The sequence below is a fragment of the Peromyscus leucopus genome, chromosome 11 (genome assembly GCF_004664715.2).
Source record: "Peromyscus leucopus breed LL Stock chromosome 11, UCI_PerLeu_2.1, whole genome shotgun sequence".
NCBI lineage: Eukaryota > Metazoa > Chordata > Mammalia > Rodentia > Cricetidae > Peromyscus > Peromyscus leucopus.
The window spans coordinates 1,419,690-1,439,273 of NC_051072.1; the positions used below are offsets into that span (position 1 = coordinate 1,419,690).

The 19,584-nt window shown below is 42.2% G+C and overlaps 1 protein-coding gene across 1 annotated transcript in view; it reads right to left on the minus strand.

The window, feature by feature from the left end:
• Sema5a (semaphorin 5A) overlaps positions 1–19,584 on the minus strand; it is a 466,375-nt gene that overhangs the window by 104,867 nt on the left and 341,924 nt on the right. Inside the window, 1 exon segment of the mRNA XM_037209370.1 lies at positions 16,231–16,435. Coding sequence (XP_037065265.1) covers positions 16,231–16,435 — 205 coding nt within the window.

Below are 19,584 nucleotides of genomic sequence, written 5' to 3' on the forward strand. Positions count from 1 at the left end.
ATTTCTGCCATAGATGGCATTCCTCTAAGTTCAGCTTCAAACATCTCATACTTTTGTTGTTGTTAATCCTGGATAATAGCAGAGAACCACATAATTAAAATTCTGCCATTTGTTTGAAGAGCTCAGGTAGATATATTATCCATTGATTTCTCCTCACCTCTCTTATGTTTTCCCTGAGACATATCAAAAAGGCAAAAAGCTAATGTCGTTAGGGGACAGGAGTTTGGAAAGGAAGTTGTGGTAAGAGCAGACCTTTAAGTGTAGCAGGCTGGTTCCCAAGGTTTATAATATCAGAATGAACACTCAGCTATTCTTGAAGTGGATATTCCCAGCGCAGCTCCAGAGACCGGGATTCAGAAGGGATGCAGTATGGCAAAGACCTAATGCCAACTCCAGGTGGACCTATGCAAGGAGTCTAAGATGTAATCGACCAGTGATTAAGGGCCATTGATTTCAGGCCACATCACCGTAGATGGCAACAGGAGAGTGGTGCAGTAGAGGATAGGCTTCTAGAAAAGGGATTTCCTGAACATCCCTGTGCCCCAAAGGATGCATCACATAAAGCATTGGGCTCAATTATTGCTTTCTACAAAGCACCTACTGTACAATAGCCATAGTCATGACACTGATGATGGGGAAGAGGAGGGCACCAGGGCCAAGAGTACTCCCTCTAGTCCAGAAATGTTATCTTGCATGTTAAAACTCCCACAGAAACGGGAAAGGCCTGTAGGCAGGGTGTGAACATCTAGTCGTGTGTGGCAGGAAATGGACAGGCATCTCTTCACTCTGATGAGAAACTGCAGCCGATAGCGTGCCTTCTCAAAGTGGATATCATCCACAAACTCATGTGTCAGAAGAGCTGGTCTCCAGCTGGTGCACGGTTTTGGAAAGCTGCGATATCCTTTGGATGTGAGACCTGGCTGGCGACATCAGGTTCTACAGGTGGGACTTACAGGTGACAGACAAGCTTCAGCTCCAGACCAAAGTCTCTCTCTGCTTCCCGGCTGCCGCCAGGCTTCCCAAATACATTGCACTGTAGCTCAAGCCTCCCGCAGATTTGAATCCTTTCTTCTCTTGCTTCTTTTAGGTGTTTTGTTACATAATGGTTACAACATTGCCAACTGTCCTTTAGCCCACACAGGTAAGGGATAAAGCTAACTCAACATATGCTTGAAAATATGGCTAAAATATTTTGCCAAGCCATGTTGTCCATTTCTTTTCTATAAAAACTGCATTTCATACTGATTTCCTCCTTGAGATGAGGTGCCTTAGCTAACATCGGAAGAGTTATATTTAATGTGAATTTGTCCCATTCTTCAGAGATTTGTTGCAAATCTCTCAGCAACTCAACTCGCAGACTCCTTCAGGTTAAGGGCTCAGTCTACAGTTACAGTTAGTTGAAGACCTACAACAGTAGTTAACAATTGGCTATTTGCCATTTCTCAAGAAGCTAAGGATCACATGTCCTCACCATTTAACCCCAAAAGAAAAGAACATTACAATATTAAGGCAAAAGACATATTTATTAGCCTGACGGTGTAATTTCACAGTGTTCAGTTTATATACATGTCAAAGTATCAAGTGGTGAAACTTATACACATTTTTTTTTCTAAAGTACTGCAATGGAACCTGAGGTCTTAAACATGATATTAAAAAAGTGCTCTACCACAGCCTTCAGACAGACAGACAGACAGACACACAGACACACACACACACACACACACACACACACACACACACACACTCCTTATGCTGGGAGATAGTTCACTCTGTAAAACTGCTTGCCATACAAGCATGTTGATCTGAGTTGGATCCCCAAAACCTACTTTAAAAAGCCAGAAAGGAAGATGTGTGCTTAGAATAGAATCCCAGCACTGGGAGGTAAAGTCACATGGATCTCTGGGTTTTACTGGCCAGCAAGCCTAGCTTAACTACCAAGTTTCAGGCTAATTGGCATCTCAAAAATTAAGTAGATACCTCTCGAGGGAGGACACTGGAGTCTGATCTATGGCATCTACATGCATATTGATGCACACATGTACACAAACACACAAATAGCTTCTACATAAACATGCACACATATATGTACCCTACATGAAACACACACACACACACACACACACACACACACACACACACACACACATTTATGTGTGAACTCTGATCGAGACTGATAGCCTAGTTGTCACACACCCAGGAAAAGACAATGCTGTTCTATAACAAAGTATCTACAGATTGCTCAGCTCCTCAAGCTAACCACTCAGTATTGGGTCACCACCTGACACTGCCTAGTTCACTTCTGACTCAGCATGGCCACGCATTTGCATTATGCAAGAATCAACCAGTTTATGTGTTTATTTACTGGTATCTGGTCATGAACTCACTACAAAGACTTCAACTTTCTGTTGTTTGAATCCTCAGGTCTATGCCTCCTGATTTCTTGGAACCAAGAAAGGTTATCACCTGGCAGAATTACTTTTCATTTGCTAGCACTGTATATGGGAGGTGTGAACTGCAGTAAATATATGAAACAGTGTGTTTGGGTCAATAATGGAGCTGAACAATGTTTATTATCTAGTACTTCTCCAATAGTTTCTGAGGTTCAGATGAACAAACATTGTTACTGCTGCTCACAGCTCAGTACAGTACTGCCATAGCCTGGGGCCTATGGTCCCCATGTGTAATAGGCTATTCCTTCCAGGTGAATGTGTCTACTGAAGGACAAGCATATAATAAAGTATGGATATTCTTTGCCATTTTTACCCCAGGATACTACCAGCTTTGTATAACATTGGCAGAATCCTCACACGCCCCTCTGCTCGTCTTCAGACATGGATACAGTTTGGTGGTAAAAAGTTTTGAGGCAAGAAAAGACTCCATGTGGGATATGGGTTGGGATTTCATTGTTGTTTTCCTAAGAGGAACAGGACAAGGGAATGGAAAAAGGTGGGAGAGAAAAACAAGAAAGATGGCAGCCAGCTACCTATACCTTTGGAAACCCAAAGTGGTGAAGGGCTCAGCTTGTCTATGACAATTGAAGAAACACCTTTACAAAATGTGCTCAGGATTAGTGAACATAAACCAAAGGCTTAATTAGCATAAACTTTGGGGAGCCTTGTGTATTTGCTAGAAATGGAATCAGGAGCCTGAAATGGTGCAACAAGGATCTGAGACTCCAAAAAATCATATGGCTCCCTAGAGGACAGGCATGACACATGAGCTCAAATGATTCCCATGTACAGAACAGCTCTAAATTGTGACCCCCATTACTAAGATGAAAAGCTGAAATATTCAGACACTGGCCATTCCCCAGAGAATAGACACAATTTCCAGGACCCCTCCAGCCACTGATTTCAGTGGTGATTCCAGTCTGATTCCCTCAATCTTCCTGTGGCTGTAGGTTTGTGAGCATTTCCAGTGTATGACACTCTACACCAGTGGCACTTAGAAGGCAAGTTACAATTCCTAACCAAATTCTTTGTTTTCTTTAACCACAATTTGGATTTTAGGTGGCTGTGAAAGTACCTTTGATCAAATATTCATATCTGGACATCTTCAGCATCAAGGCAGAAGTAGACCAGGAAACAAGATGTGAGGGTCTACAGATGGGACAGAAAGACTGGCCATTGCCCACAGGATAGAGGAAGGGTCTTCTTCCTGACATGGTGTGAGCCACAGTTTGCAGAACAACATTCAATTCCCAAGTACAGAATTTTCCACAGGTCCATAGGACACAAGGGCAGAAGTCAAGTCCAAACTGGGCAAGAAGTCAGAGCTGAGCGAAGATAAACAGGAGTCGGTGCTGAATCTGGGACCTACTGTATACTACACACTGAAGGCCAGGAAGCTTCTAAAATCTGAGGAACTCAGCTATAAAGATCACAGAGTCCCTGAAACAAGCTGCCAGGACCTCTGCCACATGCCAGGTCTTTAATAGAGCCCAACCTAGACAGCTCTTATCTCATGCAGAGGAGGGTGAGCTTCCCAGAGATGCTGTAAAGTGCTGACAATATTTAAGCAACATGATTCTGAAACAGAGGGAAAAACTATACTTTATCCAAGAAATAGCACTTGTAAAGACTGGCCTTTAAAGACCCCATTTGCCAAGGGCAAGTCCAGACCTCTGTAGTTGAAACTATTTCCTTCCATTTTCAGCCAGTGCTCTGATAAGCACAAGGTCAGAGCTTTAAAATTAATCAAATGATCATATCACTGGGGTCCAAGTGGAGCCTTTGTCCCAGTGATTGACTTAGGAGATCACTTTTAATGCTGTGAAAATTCCATGAGGATGTTTGAATATTCAGATAATGACCAGATTTTCATTATTGTCTTAAATAAATGGAAAAAGTTGCATGAGAACCTCCGTTCCATTCTGCAATGCAAACACTCGTTTTTTTACTGGGCTTAGCTAGGAATTGCTTTCATGGGCTTTTACTAACTACAGACAACTCTCAGTAATTGATGTTCACATGGTAGTAATGTCACTCACATAATTCCGAGTTCTAAAGGTTTCTTTACTTCATGACAACTCTGACCCAAAATGAAATATTGCTCTTTAAGTTTTACTCTTGCTATTTTATCACAGCAACAGAAAAATAACAAAGAGCTTCTTACATTGTGTTCCCCATTCATAGCCTCCTTTGCCTGATAAATTTTTACTTTGTCTCTAAGTATCTAAAATAAATATATGAATTAAACATTCACTGATAACAAATCATGAAGATTTTTTTTGAAATGCAATTCCTTGGAATACATATAATTTTTACTAGTTATTAATTATGAAAGTAAAATTTGCACAAAATGAATTAGATATACTTGATTATTTTTACATAAAGTAAAAAAAAACTACAGCTGAAATTTTTTTTACTGCATCTTCATTTCCTCAGATATCTCAATTTTATAATTATCCATTTCTAGAACATTGCTTTCCATAAATATGCAGTACAAAATGGAAGAAGTATGTTTAGGGCCAGTTCAGAAATTATATTTTAATGGTTTCTTATGAAACCCCAGTCAGCAATTCAAATAACAATTTTTCCAATATTCTTTCTCAATACCAGCCTAAGATATACTGATACATGTACTGAAGTAGACCACTGGTAAGAAATAATTTGTTTTCCATCATTAAACCATTGGGTTTCTATAAGAGCAGTAAATTTCATATGTATAGTAAGATCACTATAATTTATAGCATCTAATATTCTTAAATCTATGTGGCAGTGTTTGAGGCAGCATTCATGGGTGTGATGGCATGATGAGCAGCATGCATAGAGCAAAGGTCTCCTGGTTTGCCTTTGGAACCCAGGCTGTAGTCACACTGTACAATGTGGCATGGCAAATGCTGACCGAAGGACCAGGCTCACAGCATATTTGAATATGAATTAAATTTTGGTTGCATGTTCAGAAACTTTTCACCATGACAGAATTTTCTGTCACACCTGCATTCAAACCTAGGCTGCTACTGTTAGTTTAAGAAGCTAGATTCCAATCGGGAATCGGGAAACAGAGAGGGGGCGCATCTCTAAAATGTACCCGGTACTTGGAACACCCGAGGGGGTCACCTCTTCACCAAAGAACCCGATTCTGGTTGAACAGAACAATCCGGTCAGGGTGATAAAGGCTGGGTTCTCAGGGTCTGGGTCTGAGAGTGACGGCCATTGCAGCAGCAACAGTGACAGTGTGACAGAGGTTGAGAGCAGAGCCAGGCAAAGAAATACCAGATGTTATTCACTGGGATAACAGTGTTGAAACTCTCTTAGGTCACATAAGCAGCCATGTAAAAACTGAAAAAAATTGCAGAGAAGGTACAGATGGATCCTATGTGGTTTTGGACATCATTACTCTGCAGAGGAGAGCTGATGATGTAATTACAGAGGAAGAGAGAGATGGGTGGGTGTGATGCTTCCTCTCTTGGCAGCTTGGGTGCTAGGGAACTGTCTAGGGCGGTGGTGGAGCACAGCTCCAGCTTTTGAGGGCACTCCCACAGGTAGATCCTGAGGGCTTTGACATCAAAGGATTAATCTCCTGAGGAACTCAAGACACCGCCCGTGTCCGGCAGAGACAGTGAAAAGCAGGAAGTAGGGTGTGGAAGAATTATGTCATTAGGGGAGTGTCCTAGGGACTCCATCTTGCCCTAGCTTTTATCTGTCTCCTCCTTTTCCCTGTTTCTGTATGCCAAGAAGTAATGGGCAGCCTCTTTCTCAGTACTATACCCAGTGTTTGTTTTGCTTTAAAGATGTTCTCATCAAACTGCATCATGCATACTCCCATCTGATCAGAGTCATAGCAAAGGGAAAACAAAGTATGAGGTCAATTTTAAGGCATGTCAATATTTTGCATGGAAGAGTCACCATATGCTGGCTATAGCAATCATATGACTTAACCATAGCAAATGGACTGACGGGCCTCTTATTGGGAAGCTCTTGCTACCTTTGAGAACCTATGTTCTCAAGAACTTGAAGAATCCTTTCATCATATTCTTTTCTGGATGCATCACTAAGTTAATAGTCTACTGGGTCTTCTGTTTGGATTACCCCAGGACAAAATACCTGCTAAAACTTCTCAGTAGTATCTTGCCCTTTGGACTCCAATAACTGGTGTGCCATAATGGAGCTGCTTCCTGAAGTTTTCACAAGAGCTTAGAATGGCCTTTCACAGAAGTAGAGATCTAGACTAGGCACATCAGGAAACCTGGAGACATTATGTGACCTTCATTAAAACTCCCCAGAGTTATGACGTCATCTCACACAGAAACACAGCATGCTAACCAGATGTGTTGATAAGCCAGGGACATCTGTTTAGGAAACAGAAAACCATCCTCTCTCCTGCTTAATTTCTATCAATTTGCAGTGAGACAAAAAGGGTTGTATGAAATTATCTATTGAGAAAAAATCCATATGAAAAGAGATAAGGAGTGACAATTTGGATTTTGATGTTTTGGTTGTTATTTTATAAGTGGGACTGCCGGGGTTTGGCGGGACCAGAGGGAAAATTCTCCAGTTACAGGCAGATGGCTCAGCAGGTATGTTAAGCACTTGCAATGAAATCATGAGGATTAGAGTTCAGATTCCTAGTCTGTTTGTAATTCTAGTGTATGCAAAACAGAGATGGCATTCACTGAGGAAGTTGGGCAGCTTAGCCTAATCAGCAAGCTCTGGGTTCAAAGGAAAGACCCTGTACATGGGGGGTGGAAGGAATATTAAGGAAGACACTCCATGTCTCTGGCCTCCACTAGATCACCCCCATCTACCCCTGGCCTCACATATGCAGATATGTATACATACCCATTGCCATCACACATAAGCAAAACATAACAAACACGAACATTCTACATTCTGGGGGTATCAGGGTGACAGGTACTCTCTCTCAGAGCTCTGGATAGTTATTACATGGAAAGGAAGTCTTCAAGCATCCATGTTCCCCGAAGTTCTCAGTAGAGCTCTCCCTTGCCTATTGGAGCTGTCCATGGCCATCTACTCCTAGTGTCCTTGCGTTAGAGCTGGGCCACTGCAGCTTGCATTGTGTTGTCATTTGATTGCATCCTGGCCCTCACTTAGTGTGTGAGCAATCCAGTCATGTTGAGTCAGAACAGCCTAAAACTCATTTAACCTCATATTGGCTTAAGTAAGCACATCTTCAAAGATCCCATTTCCCAACAAGGCTACACCTGAGATTGTGGGAGCAGTTAGAAACTGCAACATACCTTTTGAGTGTATGTGGAGGACACAGTTTAACTCAGTCCTTCATTACTAGATTTCTTTTCTATACTGCTATTAATTGGCGAAAGTATTCTCAGTAAGTCCATTTTCCTTATAAAATAAGCACTCATACTAAATAGTGTCTTCTTTTAATTCACAAGAATCTCTTGCATAAAAATTCCACATAATACAAATTAGTTGTGGATTTAGAATTTCTAGTGCAAAGGATAGAATTTGGAGCTCCTTTAAAAACTAATTTCAGGATGAGTGTTGAGTAAACACTAATGCTTATTCACTCTCCTTAAGTAGTTGTCAATTGCTTATAAATGCTGAGAGTTCTTAGCAATTGCAGCAACAGTAAGTGAATTAGTTAATTTCTGTCCTCCCCCCACAAGAAAAGGAAAGGAAAGAGCAAGGCTTGTTCTTACCCTGTAGCTTCACATGTTTTCTTTGGGAAAGGAGCAAGAGGCAGTAAGTGCCAGACACAGTACACAGAAATCAAGTCAGGAGTGGGGCATCAGCATCTACTGAGCACGTTGGCAAATGCATCCCCCACAGAGCAAATTCCTAGAATGTCCTTCATCTGCTGCTAATCTACAAGTTCATTTTGGAAGACACTGGTTTCTTGAGTTTAGCAATGAAATCTCATGTTCCATATTTAAAGTATCTCTGTAAAGGAAGAGAAGGAGTGGGCGTAGAGGTCACTCGCTATATTTCAGGTGTGGTATTCTCAGCAAAGCAAAATGAAGAGGCAGGATGAGTCTGGATCCATCTGAAGGAAGCCAACTCCTTTCACTTCCCTGTGCACTTTTCATGCTCCTGGGAGCCTCTGCCTCACATTCTTCCATATTCCCCCCTCTCAGAGAGATGATGCTCATCTTAAGCCAGATTCATGGACTCTAATCTCTGCAAAATATAGTCAAGGCCAACCTTACCCTAAACCAAAGTCCTAGATTGGAATGCCACCTTTCCCTCACACCTCTTGAAAACCACTAGGTATATAGTGGGTTCCAGTTGTTCACTCTGGAAACTCCTCATTGCTTTTTAATCTTTCTTGGTTTTTCATAGTCTTTCTCATTGGAAAGTTCCTTAATTTCCTCATCCTGCCATTTGTGTCAAACAAAGGCACCCCTTGTCTCTTCTTCATGTCCTCATAGCTGCTGCATTCTATAGACTGACTTGACCTCTCTGAAGTCCTCGCTCTTTCCTTGGGCTCCCTGCTCATGGTGTAGATGACACTGAGAGAAACAGCCACCTCTCCAGACTCTTGGGAGGATGCAAGGTTTGACAAGCATAGGTGAGGGTGGGAGAGTTCTTGGATACCTTTACAGGTGTCCTTTGCTGTGTCAGGCACAGTCTTGCTTCCATCATGATCTAACACAACGCCTTAGTTCCTTTTCAGGTACTGAAACAGACTCTCAGCCACCAACCATCTTCCTTCCTTCCATGACTCACTTGCTGATTGTTATTATTTTTTTTTGTTATGTTTTTTCTAGAAATAGAGACTTTCTGGCCTTAAAAGTAGTTATGACAGGTGTTATGTCCATAATTTCTCAATGTATATTTATTTTTGAAAGGAAGGTTAGCTTATAATAAATCTCTTGAGAAATGTTAATTTCTGTGATTTAAATGTTCTGTTCTGCTTAAAGTCTGGTGCTCAGCTCTCTTTCCTCTCAAGTCTCCATCTCTGGCAGAATTGGGCCACTAATTAGTCTCGCTTCATGTTCCTAAAGAAGATCCTTGATATTGCTTTGTTGAAAATTTCATTTGCCTTCCTGTTTTCTTTATTCTTGGGGTGATTATATTTTTGAATCACATTTTAGTTTTCTTAGAAATGTTTAGATGTTTCATGGACTTAGACAGCTGCAGTATATTCAGAGACCCCTCTGAACTGTTTTTTACATTGGTAAGAAATTTATCTCTAAATAATTCTATAATTCTTTACTCTTAGAATTTGAAAATCTGTACACTTACTTGCAATCTTTACTACTGTGATGTGGAGTGTATTGATATATGGAGACTTAATCCTTTTATCTCAGAAAAATTTTCATTAATGATAACTTTAGGGATATTTATTGGCTTCCTATGTGGATATGATGTACAGTCCAGAGAAATGATCTAAGCAGGCATCTTTTCAGTTCTAAAGGAGTGAGTTTCACAACTACACAGCAAGCAAATGTAAAGAATAAATAGCAGTAGCAGGCATGAAGGTAGTAAGCAGACAGTTGTCACTGTGGACACTGATTTGAATGAGAATGTCTCTCATAGTCCCATGTGCTTGAACATATGGTCCCCAGTAGATGGCCCTGTGTGGAGAGACTTAGGAGGAGTGGCCTTGCTGGAGGAAGTGTGTCAGCAGACACAGGCTTTGGGAGTTGAAAGCAGTGGTTCTCAGCCTTCCTAATGTTACAAGCCTTCAATACAGTTCCTCCTGTTGTGGTGATCCCAACCACAAAGTTATTTTCATTGCTACTTCATAATTGTAATTAAATCATGATACAAATATTTTTGGAGATCTAGGTTTGCCAAATAGGTGGAGAACCACTGGGTCAGTGACTCATGCCATTTCTAGTTTGTTGTCTCTGTCTTAAGCTCTTGATTCAGGATGTGAGTCAACAGATTCTGCCTCAGTCACCATGACTGCCACCTGCCGCCTCTGCTCCACCATCGTGCACTCTAATCCTCTGGAACCGTAAATCCAAATAAATTGTTCTCATAGTTGCTTTGGTCATGGTGTTTTATCACAGCAATAGAAATGTAACCCATGCAATCATCAAATCAGGGACTCAAAATATTCATCAGAAGTCAAATGGGGGAAGACCCATTAAGGCATTCAGCTATGATTCTCAATAGAGCAAGTCTCAGGCATGGTACAGGATCCCCTCTGGTTGTCCTTACAGGTAAAGAACAAATAGCAGCAAGGGACAAACAATAGATACATCTGTGGGAAATGGCTCACTTTCTAGCTGCTTTCAAGGATACAGTTTTGTTTCTTTTGTTTGTTTGTTTTTGTTTTCTCTCTATGGCTGGTCTCTCCTCCATGTCAGAATTATGAAGGAGGACAGGCCCATCCTCAGACAAGGTCCCTTAGGGGGCATTTGAAGACAAACATGCTTAGGTCTGAAATGAGGGTCGGGGCAATCCCATCCCCAGAGCCAGCTTCTCAGGAAGTGCAAACATCACGTGACAATTTACAATGTCATTGACATTACAGTGTGGTTCTCTGGGTCAGACACAATGATTGTTCCATTGCTGCCTTGTCTGTGGGTCTTTCTTGTCTAGAATCTGTACTGTCTCTCGTTGTATAAGTTCACTCTGGCCATCTTTACCTTTGCTTCTGTTGCCATGGTGATAGGATGCAATCATTTACCTCAGCAGCAGAATAGATCTGCCACTGTTCCCTTCTCTCTGTGGGCTTTTTTCATCTCCTCCTGGATGCTCTATCATTCTATTCATGTTTTCTCCTCTCTCTCTCTCTCTCTCTCTCTCTCTCTTGTCTTTCATATTAAGCAAAGTCAATTTGTGGTCGATGGGCTTTCAATCCTTCAGTGGAGGATCCTGTTCAGTCTATTTCTCTTTAGCCCAGTGAACTCAGGCTTTCCCTATTAAAGGCCCCCAGTCAGGTCTGTTTTCTGGCTTTTCAATAAGTATTTTATTCCAAGATAAAAATCCACAGCTGGAAGAAGCAGGACTATCCTGCTGGTAAACTTAGCACAAGAATCCAGTCCATTCAAATAGCTAGAAGCATTTAAACCTGTGTGTGTGTACCTTCTTTTTCATCTTTTCATGCCCATCTATCACCTGCTTTGATTTTTCTAAAGAAATTTTGCTCATAATGTAAAAATTTTCTTTGAAAATGCTTTTGTATTTTCTTAATTTTTTTTAATTGGGGGGGATTAAATAAATGCTTGTGAATACTCCATGATTGGCATATAATTTGCATGACAGAAAATTGATCTGGTTTTCACAACATTCTGAGTTGAACAACAATTACTACAATCTAAATTTAACCCATTTTAGAGTTATGTACAGTGTAACTTTGGAATAATTTGAACACACCGGAACCGAGGCCAGACGAAAATAAAGCTGCCAATGTCGATCCTAGAAGGAAAGGAGGAGCTATGAGACTGGGCAACATGTGTAAAGAGGAAGTGTGAAATAAGAACACCCCTAGGCCAAGGCCAAAGCCGAGCATCAGGCCTGCATGAGACCAAAGGAGACAAGAAAGGTCTGCAAAGTGCCTCCATTATAGCAGGTAAGGGGTGTCAGGGTGTCTGCTGTGCTGAAACCAAGGGAGGAGGGGAATTCCAGACTACCGTGCTCAAGCAGACTTGGACATAGTCTTTCTGTAAAAAAAAAAAAAAAAAAAAAAAAATGCTGGAAGTAGATGGATTTAAGACTCAGCCACTTAGAGAGTTCCTGTCATAAGTGATCTAAAGGAGTTGCCATCTGAAACGTACCCCAGCTCCAACTCAGACAACCTTCAAAGAAGTGACCTGCCATCTAGTCAGGCCCAGGGAACCTGGTGTGTGGGGGGGTTAGGGATGGGGGTGGGAGGTGGGGGTGAGGCGCAGCAGGGAAATGGCATCTGGGATGCAGTGCGCACCATTTTAGCACCATGTGGAAACTTTGTGGATATCTGTGGAGGGCATGTTGGAGTAAAATGAACTAGCTTCTTAAGTGGCCATTGCCAGTAGGTGGTCTATTTGCATTTATTTGTGTATATTCAGGCTGGGAGAATATATACTTCCACCAAAGGAGCAATGGGAAAGCTAATCAGAGTCTATTTTCATGTGAAGGAAGGAAGAAGTGTGCATCACCTCCACTACTGGGAGTGGTATAGCCATGCTCTATGCCTTGAGAATTTATGGTCAAGAGAAAGCAAGGGTAACTGCACCTCGAGGACTCTGTCTTTCCTGTCCAAGGACACAACTGTCACTGTCATTGCACGTGGGTAAGATATAAACAAGACACGAGACAAGCATCAGCCTCATGAGCCAGGAAAGTCAAAATCACTGTTCTTTACATTTCCAAGTATCAAGAGTCAGCTGTCTCTGTGTAGTTTTAGTTAAAAGTGATGTGCAGCTTGTTTTTTGAAATAGAATTCCTCATCAATTCATTTATACATTTTATTACCTTGGAAATACAAACAACTGCACACTGTGATATTAAAATAATATGTATTTAAACTAAATTTTATTATGAATTAAAATTTGAAAATGCATAGGCATGCTTTAAGAGTTAAGTAGCCTGCCTAGAGGTTAATGGAACATGTTTGTAATTCATAAAAACTCCAAAGATAAACTTGTCAAGGTAATCTAAACAGGCCTTTAGTTTTCAGCAGAATGTTCCATGTGCCTGCCTGAGTTGTGCATAAGGTTTAGAGCAGGACCATCTGCAGGACTCCATCAGTCCAGGCTGGTTTCTTACTGGAGAGTGTCGTCAACCACTGAAACCCCCACCTTGAGAGGAACAGCTTGACTAGTGAGCAATGGAGACTCACTGAGGAAGGTTATGTGTGAGCTACCCTCACCTATCAACAGGACCTGTGATCACAGCTGGTACAACCTAGTCACACAGGAGGACTCAGCATTGAAATAGCTAACAGATTAAAACAGAAACAAAACATTAGGTCAGTAGCACCAAAAAGGGCATCCATCACAGTGTGACTCATGTGGTACGAAGGAGTAAACCCAGGGACAGTCAGCAAGCCTGGGGTCTTTCGTAGCCCACAAGCCTAAGCTAACAGGAACATGCAAAACCCCTGGAGATAGTGTGGGTTTGGGCCCAGACAGTTTAATAAGGAAATGCCACAGTACAGCAAGTCATAGACTCCTGGTTTCCCAATGACTGTCAAAGTGTTATTACTATAGTTCACAAAGGGTACAACAGCAGTTGTCTTTAAAATGCACAAGCTTAATGAAAACATTCTATACAATACTGTTGATCACATGAACTGTGAGAACAAAGTCACAGGTAGACTCATTCAAGGCAGGCTGCTACGGACCATCTACCTGTTAGAATGCAGTTCAGTGGCGTACATTTATGACATGGGGGTGGCGGGGGTGTGGGTAGCCAAACCAGGAGATCATTCCAGTTAGGCTTCTATGTGAACACTTCTAGAAGTGGTACCAACTGCTTCTCAAACCACTTAAAAGCATTTAATAACCAACTGACGCTGGCTACAGTTTCACCTCAGACGTGTAATCTCACAATGTTGGACTGCTTTCACTTGTATTCAGACTTATTGTTTGTAATAAAGATCCTCAAATACTATACTCCTGTGGGCATGGAGTTCTCTGTGTCATGTGAATTCATATGTTGATGGTCTCAACCCTAAAGTGATGGTACTAGGTGACAGAGTCTTCCAAAGGTAATGAATTCATAAGGGTGAAACTTTCATAATCCAACCATTGCTCTTCTTACAAAAAGATGCATCCTGTTCCTTGGGAAGCTGAGGCAGGAAGATCATAAGTTTGAGGTTAGTTTAGTCCATACATTGAGTTTGAGGCTAGCCTGCTAGACAAGACTATTTTTCAATAAATTCAAATGAAGATATGCAACACAGAAATCTCTCTCTACTTATAAGAATGGCATGAACAGGTGACCATCTCTGAACCAAGAAGAAAGCTCTTCCCAGACATCATCAAGCTGACAACTTTACTCTTGGACCCAGCCTCCAGAACAAGGAGATAAGGATTCCTGACATTTGTTCTCTTGCATGGGTGGTAGCCCACAATAACCAACAACTAGAAATGATGGGAGCACTCATCATAATTACAATGAGAATTCCTTCGAGTGGTCAGCAGAGTTCACTGATGATCATAGCGAGCTTAAGGACAGTAAACAGGACAGACACACGTCTTCTAATGGGAACAGGACAGAAGGCTCTGAACTCAGGCCTAGCCTTGCCCAGTTCCACTCTTCGGCATCCCGTACCACAGGGCCAGATGAGGACTTCAACTGTCTCTAGAAGTCCAAGGAGAAAATTCATTTATGCCACATTAACCTGAACATTTATGATGAAAAACCAGGAACATCCTTGGGAATATCCAGTTCACTCTCTCTACAAATCTACCATGTGTCAGGCAGCCTTCTGGTTTTTTAAGGACAAACAAAGCCATAAAGAGACATAATCTCTCAGTGGCAAGTAATTTCTTCTGTTCTCTTCAAATGAACAACAAGAAGAAAATAACTCTCTTCTAGACCTCACATGAAAACTAGATACCTTATCAGTCACCCATATTCTGAGTCAGTTCTGCAAACTGTTGCTTCTAGCAGTTATGTTCCATGACTTTTTCTTTATGATCCTTCTGCTACTCCCCAATCTCCCCCCACCTGACCTCTACCCATTCATGTCCCTAGCTAATGGTAGCATTTCTCCTTGCCTTACTGACCCCTCAGCAGGACTGATCCATGCTAATCCATCCTGTATTTCCCAGTGTTCATAGTTTCTCTCTGTGGTGTGCAGCATCCAATGCTGCTGGCACTGGAGGACACTGTTCAGCCAAGACACAAGAGCCTCCCAGGCACAGCCATCACCACATCCCTCTACTGGCACCCCTCTCATTGGCTCTTCACTACTTTTTTGGTGATTGTTTTACTTACTGGTTAGTTTATTTCCTGCATGTCCCTTTAAGAATGTGAGCCCTGGGAGAGCAGGCTGGTACCAACCTGCTCACCACGTACCCCCAGCATGCCAAATGAATTCAACAGACAGTGGAGAAACGAGTCATTGCAATTTCATGAATACAATAAATGGAGTGACACAATTATAAACTGCGAAACCCTATGGAGGAAGGATGAAGTATTCATAACCACATAAAAAGGTAACCATGCTTTGTGAGGAAGTGCCAAGTATACATCACACTACACAAAGAATGGGAGGAACCCATTCCACAGGGAAATTACGCTGTCTGGGGCTAGGAAGGCGGAGCTGAGACAGTCCCCGAGGCAGGGCGATGCACTCTGCACTGTCAGAGAATTCAACAAGGGAGAGCACGCCTTCTAGTCCTCACTTACTTTGAACTCTGAAGAAGTCTATTGTTATCTACTGTTGATAAGTCCCAGGGCCTGCGCTACATAGGGAACATTGTGTTGCATATGTTCTTCAAGTGTTTCCATGAGCCTCTGTCAGGAACAGCTTGCCATAAGCACTGCTGTGCCCCAATCAGAAATTAGCATGAAAATCTCCAGAAAACATTTCACCCAGCAGTATCTTCTAACAAAATGTTCTGTTGTCTTAAACTAGCCAAATATAGTCACGCCAAGAACCACTGGAGAGCAAGAATAGCTAAGAAAGAGAACATTGTCTTTCTAGTTAAAATTCTAATCCAGCAGAAAGAGTGAAAGTAAGATTTCCAAGAGGAGGTGTATAGGTTGACAAGGAGAAGCACACATTATGGGTTTTTTTTTTTTTTTCTTGTTGTAACAGAATACAGACACATGGCTATGCTTGAAGGTGAGTGTTGGAATTAAAGACATGGAATGATAAGATGGCAGAAAACCATCTAAAGGAAGGCGGAGTTCCTACCTGTGGCCAGATAGATGATGTGGACGAGTGTGTCCCTGCCCTGCACCACGTCGACGGCCACATGGGAGAAGCGGCTGTTGTCCTCCATGAAGGAGGGCACGGTGGTCACTGGCTGGACCACCTCATGCATCAGAATGAACTTCTGAGCGTCCTGAAGGTTTCTTTCTGTCAGGTTTACATACAGGCCCTGGTCCATGGTGCCGCACTGTAAGGGAAGATAGGCCATGTTACAAAAGCTGGCTACCTGCGTGCTCACAGCTCATGTGCTTACCAAATAGAGAGGTAAACAGAACAAGCTGAAAACAGAGTAAGCCATGATGCATGACTGAGTTTGAAAATCAATCAATCCCTCCATATCCCTTGACCTTCTCATCCCTCCTGTTCTCCCACTGTAGATGGAAACTCATCATATTTGGAATCCCTCAATGGATGGCAAAGCGAATGTGACATTTTAAAATGGAGCAGGCACTGTTGTTGACTCTAATTTGAACAGCAGATGCAGAGAATCTCCTCGTGGTCTGTCAGGTCTCTTGGGAGCTGTCTGTTGAACTGCAATACAACAATATCTGATGGATGAAGGCGAACTGACATTGAATATGAAGCAGATGAGCACATATAGATGGATGTATTTTCTTGCTATCACAGTGGGCTCATAAGCAACTCTGGACTCCATGGCATACTCTGGTATTTATCTTAATCTGTAAACAACATCACTCACATGGGCAACACAAATAGTGTGACTGCTCCAAATGTATTTGTATCTCTTGTTAGAGGAAAGTTTAAAAGAATAGGTTAGAGTCTGAGAATTTGCAACACAAGACAGCAAGTTGGTAATGGGAGAAGACAATAAAAGCAGCGAGGAAAGGAGGGGTAAGAAAGGGGGAGAGGATGGAAAATGGAGAAAAAGGAAAGAAGAATCAGTCTGCAGGAAGATAATCTGGTATACTTGGGGGAAAAGGCAGGCCAGAAATGGTTGGGAACTAATCTCAGAGCTGTGCTGGAAGGAGGCTGATAGGCCTCACAAACAACAGCAGGTGGCAAGGTCAAGGTAAGAGGGCAGGTGGGAAAGACACAGCGTCCTCCAAGTCCAGCACAGAATGGCCTCTCTCGGTTCCTTTATAAACTTTAAAGCCTGGCATGGGAAGTGAGCCTCCTCAGCAGCACTCCGTATGAGCAGGGTTGATGGGGTCCACACTGCCTGGAACTACCATTTATAACATGTCACTCCCAATACTTGATTTTTATAACAGGTTAGAGGTCCAGAGTACAAGATGGAAATTGCTTTTTGAAAGTAAATTATATTTTTGTAGCATTTGATAAAATATCCTATATGCCATAAAATGATAGGTGGATTGCAGAGTAGAGAAACCGGAGTTAAATGGACTGCACACAACTAGACCAGTGATTAATTTAAATTTACATTCTTGTTAGGAGCACCCGCACATCCCATAAAGGATGTGTTGAGGGTAAAGTAAGGCCTGCAGCAGATGACCTGTGGCCTCAAGAAAGACCTGGATTCCTAGCTTGTCTCCTCAAATGCTAAGTGGTTGGAACACACCAGCTCTGCTCCTGTCTCCTGTCTCCTGGCTGATGTGAAAACCGAAGTAATGAGAGGAAAGTATTTATAAATTAAGTCCTTGTAAATGCCAGGAATAAGACAACATTCCTGATAGTGCAGAAGCCATCCACCAGATTGTAAATGCATCTGTCTAAATGAGGCAGGATGTCCATAGTCCCTGGAGCTTTATGGTCCCGAGGGAAATAAGTGAATAAATAATGGGACAGATAAGTGAACAAGTAATTTTGCATGCAGTTGTTTGTTTTGGTATCTGGGAAGACTGTACCAATAGATTTTTGTATAAATAGTATTTAGTAATAATACTCTAAGTATGGAAACATTGCCTATCAGGAATGTGGATTTTTGTTTTTTAATATTTTAACTGTTATTACCTTTAAGTGTGTGTGTGTGTGTGTGTGTGTATTTATGTAAGTGTAGGTGCCCAGAGAGGCCAAAGATGTCACATCCCCCTGGAGCTGGAGTTACAGATGGGCATGAGCTCCTTGATGTGGGTTCTGGGAATCAGGACTTGGTTCCTCTGAAAAGGCAATCTGTGCTCTTAATAGCTGAGCCATCTCTCCAAGTCCCTAGGAACAGTTTTTAAATGTAAGAAAGATCACCACCTGGGTCTGGACTGTAATCTTTTCAGGTAAGTGCTAGTTCAGAAGGTGACTGTGTGTGTGGTGGTCAACTTGTATTGATGTCACAGGCAATACTTGAGGGGTGGGTCCAACAATGACCTACCTGCTGGCTTCAATAGCATAAAGCCACTGTCTATATATGCATTCTGTCTTAAAATAAATGGCATGCTGAAAACCCGGAGGTATACTCTAAAGGCAATGACCTCTTACTGCCCTTAAAAAAACAGATATAGGGGACCTAGGGGCAATTAGAGTGCTAGGACAGACCACATTTCTTCTGGGAGGCCATGTTTCCTGTATGTTGTCTGCCCGTATTGTCAAGAACTGTATATGAAGTGCTTTCTACCATTCTTTCCTGTTGCCATCCTATAATGAATATCTCACCCAAGGATTCTGTTTCCAATATTTTGAAAACTATTCAAATTTACTAGATGTATTTCTTGCTGTATAGCAGCTCACCAAGCTCTCTACGGGTTGTAAATTCTCTTGATGAACCTTATACACTGGTCTCCCCTCATTACTGTCAGGGACTGTGCTACCCTGGGGACCCTGCACAAGAAGAAACCACAAAAACTGGAAAGAACATAGCTTGTATCCCTATGTGGCCTACAGCCTTCAGTAGCTGTCATGCCAATGCATGCTCAAACAAGATCAGGAATTCTACTACTTGGTAGGAAAATAACAACTGCTTGTGTGTTATCTGTTTCAAGCACAACACATCTGTCTTCATCCCAGCACATCCAGGCTTGATGGTCAAGCTTCCAATGCACTCACTTCATCCCTGACTTGACGTTCTCAGTGTCTCTGCTCCCGGATCCCCTTGCTCCTTTAGAGCTTGCTGCAAAGACAAGAGCGTGTCCATGGGCACCCAGGATGCAGCCACGTCCCAGCCTGCGTTTTCCAAGCAGTCCTCTCATCTGACTGCTCCTGCACTCCCATGTTTCCATTTTGTCTGCATCATTTCTGATTGTTGGTCATAAAACACATGGAAGGTTCTGGAGCCTGTTGCCAGCTGTTCTGCCACTGTGTCTGACAGTGCTTTAAGTGGCTAACAGTCTTACAGGGCTCAAGATATCCTAACTCTACTAGGGCAGACAAATACCACTGAGGATGTGGAGGCTGAGGCTAATAAGTGTGACTAGCAGTTTCTGCTGT